Consider the following 12228-nt stretch of genomic DNA (forward strand, 5'->3'; position numbering starts at 1 on the left):
ATAATCAACCCATATATTTAATTAGTTATCTTTTGATCACTTAATTAATTCTAAATTAATTCTTGATCAAACTAATCAAATAATATTATTAATATATTAGAACTTATAATATATTAATAATCTCCAAGTGTTATTTCTCTCATTTAGTTTATCCAATTGCATGGTGCCATGCAACCCAAATGGACCATGGCAGGTCGGGTCAAGTACATACCAGAAATAGTTATGGACTTAGACACCTTATCCAACACTTACACGATCACACACGAAGACATATGTCCAAGAGGTCTTTGATCAAACCCATCGAAGACTTAGACATATCAAAACTCTATGTTTATGATATGACATCATGAGGCCGTGATGGAAGTGAAACCCAAAATTCTAACTTTGTAAGGAATTAATGGGGAACTATGTTCCATATTTTAACGAAACATTTGTTTCTGTACCTAGATTCAAAACTCCAAATCATATTCATTTCTTATGAGTGATCTTGATCAAACTATTGAAACCCATGATGTTTGTTACCCAACAGGATCCAACACAAATATTTTTTCATGAATATGATTTCCGTGTGAGTTTCATTCGATTTCTATGTCACTTTCAAAATTAATCCACAACATACTTGACACTGACTACACTGGTCAAACAGGTAATTTCTGTTACAATTACCCACCTTATGTGTAGGTTGATATGTAACAAAATTTATAAACCACCCAAGAAGCCTTAGAAAAGAAGCCCTTCGAAACTTCTCTAAAGGTTTTCGATTGTAACTCATGGGAAAACACACGAGCAGTTGATTATATTTCTTGATAATTAATGAAGTAACCTTTGCCTAGGGTTTAACTGCTTTCGTGTCAAAATTATTTTTGACATCACAAATCCAAAAAAAAATTTAATTGATTCTTATCTTCTTTCTTTGGCACAGTGCACTCACGAAATCCTTGAGCTTCTGAGTAATACTAACTCAGGCTGATGATTTCGAACGTCTGGCACATGACTTTGTTTTTCATCCCAAAAGTAAAAGAGCCTTACTTCCATCCGAAGGTTGGTGGCAGTTGCAATTCCATTAGGTGACTCAATACAGGCTGTTGAATGTGACTTCTTATATTCTTTTCGATTTTCAGGGAGAAGTGACAGTTACCTTTTCACGCATGGCTACTTTATCGGAATAATGGTGCGATTTTCAAGGTGCCACGTTGGACTTCATTTAATGCACATCCCGCTTCAAATTCAAATTTCAGGGTTACATATAAAAGGGGATTCAATGGTTCTTTATCAGTTTACGCTTTCAACAGAAATTCGCAAATTGTTAAAGATTTCTCTGAGTATTCTTCAAAGTTTTTAAAACCCTAATCATGGCTACTGATGTTGATGTTAGTGTTCCATCACAAACTACTAATGAGGTTACTTCGCATCCGATCATGAAGATTTAAAGCACTAATTATCAGGTTGAGGAGGATGAATCCCTTTATCTAGAAGAATTACAGATGCTGGTTGTTGCCTTGAAGAGTTCCGTGTTATTTAGGGTTATGTTCAGTTCAGTTGATATTCCTCTTTCTTGGCCTTCACAAGCAGGATCTCTTGCAACATACTTTAAAGCTCTTGATGTAATCACATTAAATTTTGTGAATGACAAGAAGGTTCGATTGTCCAAGATTTTTTTTCATATTCTTGAAATTCCAAATGTTCCACCATACACTGATCTATCATTTGCACAAGTTATTTATATGTTTAATGAGATGGGTCATCAACCCCAACTCACCAAGATTAGTGACTTTAAGAAATCAGTTCTTCCAACTATTTGGAATTTTCTCTTCGGTATTTTTCTACGATGTCTGACAGGTCGTAGTGTTGTATTAGATAAGGGGAGAATGGAGGTATATGCCATGGTTGTCGGACTGTACTATGATATTCAGTTGGATTACTCTACACAACTATGGAAGGAGTTTCAAAAGAGTGTTGAAAACATGAATGTTGTTCAAGGGATTTCATGTGCAAGGTACTGGAGTATGATCCTTAGTTATTTTTATGATAAAGAAGGGATTGAGATGCCTGCTGATGAACAACGAGTTGAATTCTTAAAATAGAACTTTCCAAAAGATGTTACGGATGATGATGAATTTCCAAGCATTGCACGAATTCCTGATGCAATGTTAAAGCATGTTGATCCAACCAATTCTATATTATTAGCTTATTTGAAGACTATTGATCCTAGTGTTGAAACTGGGAAATTATTTGCAAGTGCAGATGCTGGTCCTTCGAAGAAATCAAGATGTTCTAAGAAGGATGCACAGACTACTCCTGAGAAACCTATTCAGAAGTGAAAGAAAACCAAGTCACCAACGAAACAGAAGGAACCAGAAGCACTCATTTCGACTGTTGTGATCAAGTCAGCAGAGCCAATTATTGTAGAACCAACCAAGGTTACAATTCTGTCAAACTCTGGTGTCTTTCAAAGACTTAAGAACATGTCTACTGGTTCACGATAATCTCCAACTTCATATGTGATTAGAAAACATCACATTACTCATAAGGGAGTTCTCATTCATGAAGTTCCAGTTCTTGTTTCTCCTTCATCTAAGAAACAAAGAGCTGAAGATATGGCTAAGCATATATCAAAGAAGAAGAAGACGAAGACACGAGAGTTGGTTATTCAAAATGAATATTTTGAAGAGGAAGAAGTTCCTGAAACTCCCGAAGCAACTCTTGTCATAAAAACTTCATCTCCTTAGAAGACTACAGTCATACCACCCAAAGTTTCGTCTGCCAAGTCGTTTCATGAGGAGGCATGAACTTTAGACATCACTACAAATGTATCTGCGTTGAGTGTAAATGTCAATATGGGTGAAGGATATTTGAATAAAGAAGCACCAAAATCTACTGAAGGTACTCATGTTATTCTTCCTATCAAAACTGTTACTAGTTCTCTTATTTCTCTACCTCCATATACCATACCAAATCCATTTGTCACTTCATCACCCACTTTTACTCAAATCCTTAATCAACCATTCACTACCTTTTTTTCTTCATAATCTACTGATCCACCACAATCAGATAAGCCACCCACACCTATTGAAGAATCTGGAAATGAAGATACAGGATTTGGTGGTACTTTCGAAGATTTAGAATTTAATGAAGAAGAATACAACTTTCCTGACCATATGCTCATATCGATGAAGCAATTTTAAATTTTGAATAAAAAGTTGAATTCAATTATTCAGTCTCAAGCGGATATGGGGGGACGTATTTCTGTTTCAAGTTTGGAGATTGATGGTTTGATGAAAGCGTTTGAACCTAGGATGGTTAGTAAAATGTTTGGCATGATTAAAGATTCAGAGTATAGAATTTTAGAGAAAGTGGACCATACTGATCAAAATTCTGAGTTACAGGTGAATTCTTTAAATTCGAAGTTTGTAGGAGCAGTCAAAGACTTGAAACAGGATGTAAAAGAAAGACATGTGTTTTTTGTTCTTAAAGTGAAGAAGGCCAGAGAAGATGTTAATATCAAGCTTCAGGAACTACATGTGGATATGGCTAAGGAGATTGAAGTGGTGCAAAAAGATTATGCTTCGTTAAATCAGCAAGTGGACATAATTTCTGATGTTGTGACAAAATTTGTGAAATTATACGAAGCCATCAGTCCTCAGCTTACTAATTTGTCAACTCAAGAAACGAACAGTTTAACTAAGGTTACTTCTCAGTTAAATGAGTCGAAGACGTTGCTCACGAAGTCCAGTTCTTCTTCATTAATCACTCCTGAGTTTTTATCACAAAAGTTCACTCAATTTGAAGCAATCCTTCACAAGCAGTTAGCTCATTTATCTCGCATTTCAAGCTTGTTACCAACCAATGCCCCGCATGTTGTCACAGGGGTGCAAGGGGGAGAAAGGAAGGTTTGTGGTGCGAAGGCTGGTGGTGAAGATTCGCATGAAGATGCTAAGGTTGTTGGAAAAATTTTCTCTTTGAAAATTCCATCAACAAAGCCAATCATTTCTTCTGCTGGGCTAGTTACTTCAATTGTTGTAACTTCAATGCCAATTACAAGGCCAATTTCTAAAGGGATTGTGATTGGTTCATCTGCTGAAGGAGGTAGTGGTTCGAAACCAAAGACAAAGGAAGATATTGATATTTCTACAATCAAAGACAAAGGGAAAACAATTGTAATTGAAAAATCAAAAGAATAAAAGAAAGCTGAAGTTGAAGTGGAAATGGAGAAACTGAGAGTTATTCAAAGTATAATGAGCCAACGTGCAAGTGATCCTCCTGGATTGGACAAAGGAGATCCAGGAAAACATTATAACTATGAGACCATTGAAGCAAAAGTGGCTTATAACCACATGTATGCTTTTGAGAAGAAGACAAAACAAAGCTACGTGGCTACAAATGCTAATATGAGCCAACTTGATTTCCCAATAAACAAAATGATGTTCTTAATGCCTCAGTTCAAGATTGCTGAGAAGTTCAAGAATGAAGATGAATATAACTACATGAAACTTAGATTTCATGTTGTTTATGGGAAAGTTCCAGAGGAAATTTGGTCTTTGGTAAAAATAAAGAAGGTAATAAGCATTAAGAAGGATGTTTTGTTCGAGAACATGATACAGAATCTTCGATATTATGTGACAAGAGCAAATGGTCAAGTATGTGATTTTACTGTGGCTGATTTTCCTTTGATGAACTTGTATGATTTTATACAAGTTGCATTGCTATTAAAAGATAAAAATGCTTCGTATCTTCGAGAAACTGATCCAGAAGTTTATCGAGTTGGAGTTGCTCACATCAAAATATTCATAGACGACTACTATGAATGTTTGGCTCTTATTGATGTTGAGTTAGAAACTGCAAAGGGATTAGAAGTGAAAGCTCCAATGGAACCAACAAAGTCTCAATCAGAATTGAAGAAGTATGCAAATGGGGAGATCTACTTAAAGCCATTTGGAATGTTCTTCACAGGAAAAGATAAGAGTGGAGAAGCTAAAAGATTTATGTTCCAAGCATGCGAAGTCGAAAGGTACTCTACGTCCCAGTATACGAACTTTATTGTTCGTGTGAACAACTGCAAGAAGAATAATGAAGGGGACAAGAAGGAGTTAAAGAGAATTATTTCTTGGTACACAGAAATTCGAAGGCTGATGTTGTTTGCTATACAGATACTCACGAATTAAGAAGTTTGACTCGTTTACAAAGGGGGAGATTGTTGGGGTCGAAATATTGTAAAGAGTCGAAATGTTTGTTTTGTAATTTCTTATGTATTTATTACGGTGTCTTTTGTACGAAGCTTAATGTGTAGGCCTTAGTATTTTTTTTTGTATGCTTTCACGTCTCTTATAAATAGGGACATTACTTAGAGTTAGATAAGAGTCTTTACAGAACTTGTCTATTTTTCTCTCTGTAAAACTGTTGAAAGCATAACTGAATCGAAACCAAATTATATTTACTTATCGTGTTCATATTACATTTTTGTTACTCTAATTTGTTTCATACTCAATTATCACATCATCACAAGTTCGGCAGTCACAGCATCAAAATCTTTCTTAAGATATCTATCATGGACACACTTGTCACTATACTCTGCCTGTAATTTCCCAAAGTCCTTAGTTTTGGCCTCTAGTTGTTCTTTTAATGGTTTTAGGCCTTTTTTAAGTTGATACCCCTCATATTTAAGTTCCTTATTTTCCCTTTTTTTTTTTTTGATAAATCAATGTGTTCTTGTAAACTTTCAACATTATCAATGCATGCTTGAGAACACGAAATTTTAGTGACCGGGATTATGGAGTATCTCATTGTTTAAAAATATGCCTTCTGACTTAAAATCTCAAAAGTCAACCTTAAAAGTCAAATTTAAAAAGTCAAACTTAAAAGTCAAATCGAAAGCTAAATTTGAAAATTTAAAAGTTAAACGAGTAAGTCAAAGTTTAAAGTCAAAGTCAATATTTTAGGTCAAAAGTCAAAAATGAAAGTACAAAAATTAAAAAGTAAAATTTTTGGTTGATTATGAAATTTAAAAATAAAAAGAAAGTAATTTTAGGGTTACAAGTGACAATACTGCGAAAATAGGTGTGCAAGTTTAATATTTGAGTTAAATTTCGAAGGCTTGTCACAAGATGCTTGCTAGTCCAACTGGTAAGGCGTGTTAGTGGATGAAGCGAGAGACCCGGGTTCGAATACGGGCACCTCCAAAAATCCACCCTCGTGAAACCTTCAAGGCCGAGAACCCTTCAAGGGAAGTAAACCCTTCAACAGTTACGAAGAAACGATGTTTTTCACTCATTTTGCTCCAAAACTCGATCCAAAACTCATTTTTATGAAAAATGCAAAGAACAAACCCCCTATATTGCCAATATCTATCCAAAAACGCAAAAATCATTCGAAAATAAGATCAAATACGCTTCAGATCTGGCCAAAATGATTGATACAATCCAATCTATGATACCACTTGTAAGTCCCAAATCTGCTTGTGTATCAATCAGATTCGTTTGATGGTGCGGAATCCCAATCAAACAGATGATGCCAGATCAAAATAGAAGAGAAGAAGAATAATACCAAGTGAATCTATGATGTATTCAATGAATAGAATGATGCTCCATACACATAGTACACACACACTAGTTCTTCTCTCTCTAAAATACCTTGGATTTCACACACTTAAGCTCCTCACGTCCTCTCAGCCATAGACTCCTCACCCACCAAACATCTATTTATATGTATATGGGGAACATGGGTCGTAGATGGGTTCACGGCCGTAAACACTCACTTGGCCATGAACACATCTGCAAAGATATATTACATTATAGAGAAACCAATTATCTAGAAAGCAAAGTATAAACCAATATTTTAGACCCAACAGCATATCTCCAAAAGTGGTCATAAGCCCTCAACCCAACACAAAAACATTTAAGTTTTTTTTTTTCTTTCTGAAATTTGTATATGATTTGTATGTATGTCTTCTCAAAATATTGATATTTTTATAGTAAACTTTTCACACACACACACACACACACAGAGAGAGAGAGAGAGATGGAAAATATAACATATGTATGAGTTTTAATTAATTATATTTTTGAAACGGTACAATTACAAAACAAAAAAAACATATTTAAAATATTTAATTAAATATTTTCGACATCACCCTATATAACATATAATCAATATATTAACGATTAAACCACAATATACAACCACTATATTACAATAATCCAAAAACGAAGAAAATATAAAAATGAATTAGTATAACAAACTTACAAATTAAAAGCTCTAATATAATATCATATCTTCAAAAGTGATCATAAGACCTCAACCCAACACAAAAACCTTTAAGTTTGTTTTCTTTCTAAAATTTGTATATGATTTGTATGCATGTCTTTCTAAAAGATTGACCTTTTATAGTAAACTTTTCACTAAATGATAATTAAATATAATATAAGTTATAAAATTTTTTAGTGTTAAATCATAATTAAGAAAAACTTTTGAGTTGCATTAGTTAAAAAATAGGGTTTCAAATTAATGTGGTTTGAGGAAGTTAAAAAAGGGGGTTTCAAATGCTTGAGATTCAAGAAAAAAATGTTAGCTTTATAAATATGTATGACTAAGCGTAACTTCACACGCTACGTAAGAATGCATTTAAGTGGTTAAAATAATTATGGGAAAAAATAGAAATATGTTGAATTTACGTTTTTAGACATGTTTAGGGCATTAACCGAATTATCAAACAACATAAAAATCCATCAATTTATATTTTAATACTATCTAATATAGTCCATGTCTTATATTTTAATACTATCTAATAATGTGGTTTGAGGAAGTTAAAAAAGGGGGTTTCAAATGCTTGAGATTCAAGAAAAAATGTTAACTTTATAAATATGTATGACTAAGCGTAACTTCACGCGTTACGTAAGAATGCATTTAAGTGGTTAAAATAATTATGGGAAAAAATAGAAATATGTTGAATTTACGTTTTTAGACATGTTTAGGGCATTAACCGAATTATCAAACAACATAAAAATCCATCAATTTATATTTTAATACTATCTAATATAGTCTATGTCTTATAAACTTTACTTTTATAATATCCAATATATATTATAAGTTTTTGTATAACATTAATATAATCTAATTTTCTTATGTCCAATAATATTTGTTTTGAATGAGCTATTAATAAACAATATTAAACTAATAAACTGTGTATTACTCTATTTATAATACACCAAAACATTCATGGTTTCATATATGACCTTTCAAATATTAAACATTAAAATTAAGAATAAAGTCATACAAAATATATCATTATACATAAATGTCATCAAGAGTTTTAAAATAAGTCGATTAGTAAATATGATATTTATTTTTAATTACATATTTCACAAGTTGTACATTTGAATTTATGTTGGTACGCCGAGAATCCTCTTCCTTCATCTGTACCTAAAAATTAAGGTGAATATGAATATAAAATATATATTATTAAGCATTAATATAAATAATTAAAAAGGGTATGTGGATCTCCTACCATCGCTAAAGACAACATACCTCTCTGTGGTATCGATTCCTATGTGAAATTGAAGTAGTCATTCTATGTACATCTTGTTTTCTAGTTACATAAACAAATATGAGTAACCAAACATAAAAATGTTATCTTTATGTTGGAAAAATATTTTAGTTAAGTAACAAATTAAATAATACAAGTTTAAGAGTTAGAAGTTTCAAAACATTAATATCTTTATTAATCAATTAATTAAGTAACACATGTTGAAATTTTTACAATCATTATTAAAAATAATTTGAAATATTAGATTTTAAATGAATTTTAGTTGAAGTGTTTTGACCTCTATTATTATTATTATTATTATTATTATTATATATATATATATATATATATATATATATATATATAATATGTTTGAGATCGGTTAAGAGCTCATAGTTCGAGAACCTGAGAACTAAAAGTGGACCGTTGGATTGGATTTAAGATCATAAGGGTAAGATTGTCTTTTACATTTTTTTATTACTTTAATTACCTAACTACAACATCTGTACGATTTTCTTTCCAAAATATCATCTTCTAACCTTCAAAATTATCAAAAGCAAAGACGAAATCATAGAAAGTCTACATCGATCAAATAGTTGTCGTTGTTAACACAAATTCTAGATCGATTTCAAAGCAAAATTCATACAATTCGTCATTGATTTCTTTCGAGGTTATCATCTTATCTTAAATTCATTTGATTCATTCATTACGATTATATCAATGAAGGAAAAAACTGATTATGAAATATTTTACTTTTTATTTGGATATTTAAATACCGTAGCATTTGGATTTCTAATATGTTGTTTTAATGAATGTAAACTGAGAGTTTTTTCAACAATTTAATAGATTCAGAAAGAATAATTGAAGATCTGCAAAGCGACATAAATTTTTTAGCAAGTAATGATTCATAATTTTTTTAAGAAATAACGTATGGTATTAAAATTTACTTAATTTATATTCATATTAAAATCACATACGAATATTATATGAATAACATATGAATCATATACAAGTCATATTTGATTATAATGTAAATATAATTCACATATTTGATATTTATATGAAAATCATATGTGAATCATACTTGATTCATATGCCAATCACATGTGAATAATATGTGTTTCTATGTAAATCAAATTGTATTCAAACGTTATTTTCATTTTAATTACATACAATGATGATAAATAAATATATGATTTTAATAGGTGATGTTGATGAAGAATCTAGTGAATTTAACATAAACAATGATATATATATATATATATATATATATATATATATGTGTGTGTGTGTGTGTGTGTGTGTGTGTGTGTTGAAGATGCATTTTTCCAAGATATTATTGAAGAGGATGAGCAACTTTCTTCAACATCTCAGTCAAATGATAATGAAGAAGGTAAGTTTCTATTAATATTAATCTTGATTGTAACTAAAATATTACTTTGATTTTAAATGACATGTTTTCCTATATATGATTTGATTTAATATTAGTTAATTTGCAGCAAAATATTTGAATCAAAAGATGAAGATGAATTAAGTTGCATAGAAGTAAAATCTCCTTGTGGCACAAAAACAATTGAGTGGATCCCAAGAGTTGATGAATCATTCCTGCCAAAGAAAGATATGGTGTTTGAAATATTAGATCATGGAATTCAATTTTACCAAAAATATGCAAAAAAAACCAGGATTTGATTGCAGATTTGCATCAAATAAAACGGATGATGGTATTTTGCAATACAAGTATGTGATATGTAGTAGGGCTGGTGAAGTAGATAAGAAAAATGCTGACACTTTGAATGGAGTAGAAGGCAGACAAAAAAGAAAACATCCAAGCCAAATGATTTCTTGCGAAGCAAGGATGTGTATCAAATTTATAAAAAAAATATTGGTCGGTTTTTCATTAATACATTTGTTGAAAAACACAACCATGAGCTCTACACAAACAGTACAGTTCACATGTCAAAGTCGAAAAGAAAGTTGGATCATTATGACAAGACAATTATAACTCTCTTAAGCACATAAAATATATGAGCAAGCAAAGCACATAACATGGTTACTGGTTTAAAGGGTGGTTACAGTAAACAAGGTGCAAAGAAAATCGACTACAAAATTTTTTCAAGAGACTTAAACTGCTATATAGGAGATAGTGATGCAAATATATTGATAAAGCTTTTAACACTACGACATAAAAATGTGTCTTCTTTAACTTTTCATTACTTATTGTAGAATGATGAGCTAAGAGCACTGTTTTGGGTAGATGCAATAACAAAAAGAAACTACAAAGAATTCTCTGATGTGGTATCATTCGATACTACATACAAAACAAACAAGTAAGTAATACTTAATTTCTTTAATATTTATATATTAAAATATTTTCATTTAGTATTTATGTTAAATATTTTAATGATTTAAAGATATAATATGATCTTTGTTCCATTTACTACAATTGATAACCACAAAAGATGTATCACAATTGGTGTTGGTTTACTAGCTAAAGAAACAATGGAATTCTATACATTGCTTCTCAATTGTTTTCTCAATTGCTTTGGTAGACAAACTCATGTTGTGGTCAATGATCAAGATTCAACTATGGCTAAAGCTGTAGAAACCGTTTTTAATGAATTAACTCATCGTCTTTGCATGTGGCACATTGGAAAGAAATTAACAGATAAGGTAAAATTGTATTATAATGTATAAATAAGTTTTCATTTATAATTTGACTTATAATTTGATTAAAAACATTTTTTACTGTCCCATTTACTCAGTCACAGATGAAAGCATTGTACTTTTGGGATCTATTTACATAACTGTATACAAAGCTATATACAGACATGTATACAGACCTGTATTTTTTTCAAAAAAAAAAAAGAAAGAAAGAAACCAATGTATTATGACCAATGATTAACTACATACTTGATATATGACCAATTATTCATTTGTGATTTACATGTGATCATATGTGAATCACATGTGATTTACATGTGTATCACAACTAATTCGTATGTAATTCACTTGTAATTTATATGTGAATTACATATGATTCATATGTGAATCAATAGTGATTTACATGTGATTTACATGTGATTCACTTGTGATTTACATGTGAATCACTACATACTTGATAATGTATTAAGGAAGAAAATCAAGTTGTATAAAGGGGACAAAAATATGAAAATAAAACATACTTTAGAGCCAACTCTATATTGTCACCAAAAGTGGAGTCGATCACCTGTGTTATTATAATACTAAAACAACATTCACATGTGAAAAAGAAATATCATGTTTTCCATTTATATACTAAATGTAACTTTTTATTTTGTAGTTTTCAGCAAAAATAATAAATGAGAGTAACTTTAGAAAAAGATTGCAAGGTCTAATTTGGAATTCTTGTATTGGTCTGGATACATTTGAAGAAAAGTGGAAGTATCTAATAAAAAGATATAAACTAGAAGATAACAAATGGCTGAAAGAGATGTATAATATTTGAACAACTTCTATTCCGAATTATTTTAGAGACACTGCACTGTCTGGGCAGATGAGGACAACATCAAGATCAGAGAGTGTAAATAGCTTCTTCAAAAAATTCATGTCAAAAGATTCAAATATTATTATGTTCATGTGCAAATTTGAATCTACAATGGATGAGCAAAGAAATCTTCAATCAACAATTGACTTTAATTGCAAAAATAGTAACCTACCAATTCAAAGAAATC

At 31.1% G+C, this 12228-nt stretch overlaps 1 protein-coding gene across 1 annotated transcript; it reads left to right on the plus strand.

Annotated features, from left to right (window-relative positions):
• Positions 1-9902: 9902 nt before the first annotated feature.
• On the plus strand, positions 9903-12002 carry LOC145009800 (protein FAR1-RELATED SEQUENCE 4-like). The gene is made up of 5 exons (XM_078968431.1): positions 9903-9911; positions 10007-10141; positions 10742-10845; positions 10930-11188; positions 11838-12002. Exons 1-5 carry the CDS (start codon positions 9903-9905, stop codon positions 12000-12002), a joined length of 672 nt encoding a protein of 223 aa, XP_078824557.1.
• The last annotated feature ends 226 nt before the right edge of the window (positions 12003-12228 follow it).

Source organism: Lactuca saligna, chromosome 8, assembly GCF_052625555.1.
Source record: "Lactuca saligna cultivar CGN05327 chromosome 8, ASM5262555v1, whole genome shotgun sequence".
NCBI classification, from domain to species: domain Eukaryota; kingdom Viridiplantae; phylum Streptophyta; class Magnoliopsida; order Asterales; family Asteraceae; genus Lactuca; species Lactuca saligna.

Bases quoted from the DNA above. Each gene is read 5' to 3' on its own strand.
- LOC145009800 (XM_078968431.1), top strand. The intron at 10,846-10,929 runs GTAAGTAATACT...AATGATTTAAAG, and splicing joins ACTACATACAAAACAAACAA to ATATAATATGATCTTTGTTC. The intron at 11,189-11,837 runs GTAAAATTGTAT...TTTATTTTGTAG, and splicing joins GAAAGAAATTAACAGATAAG to TTTTCAGCAAAAATAATAAA.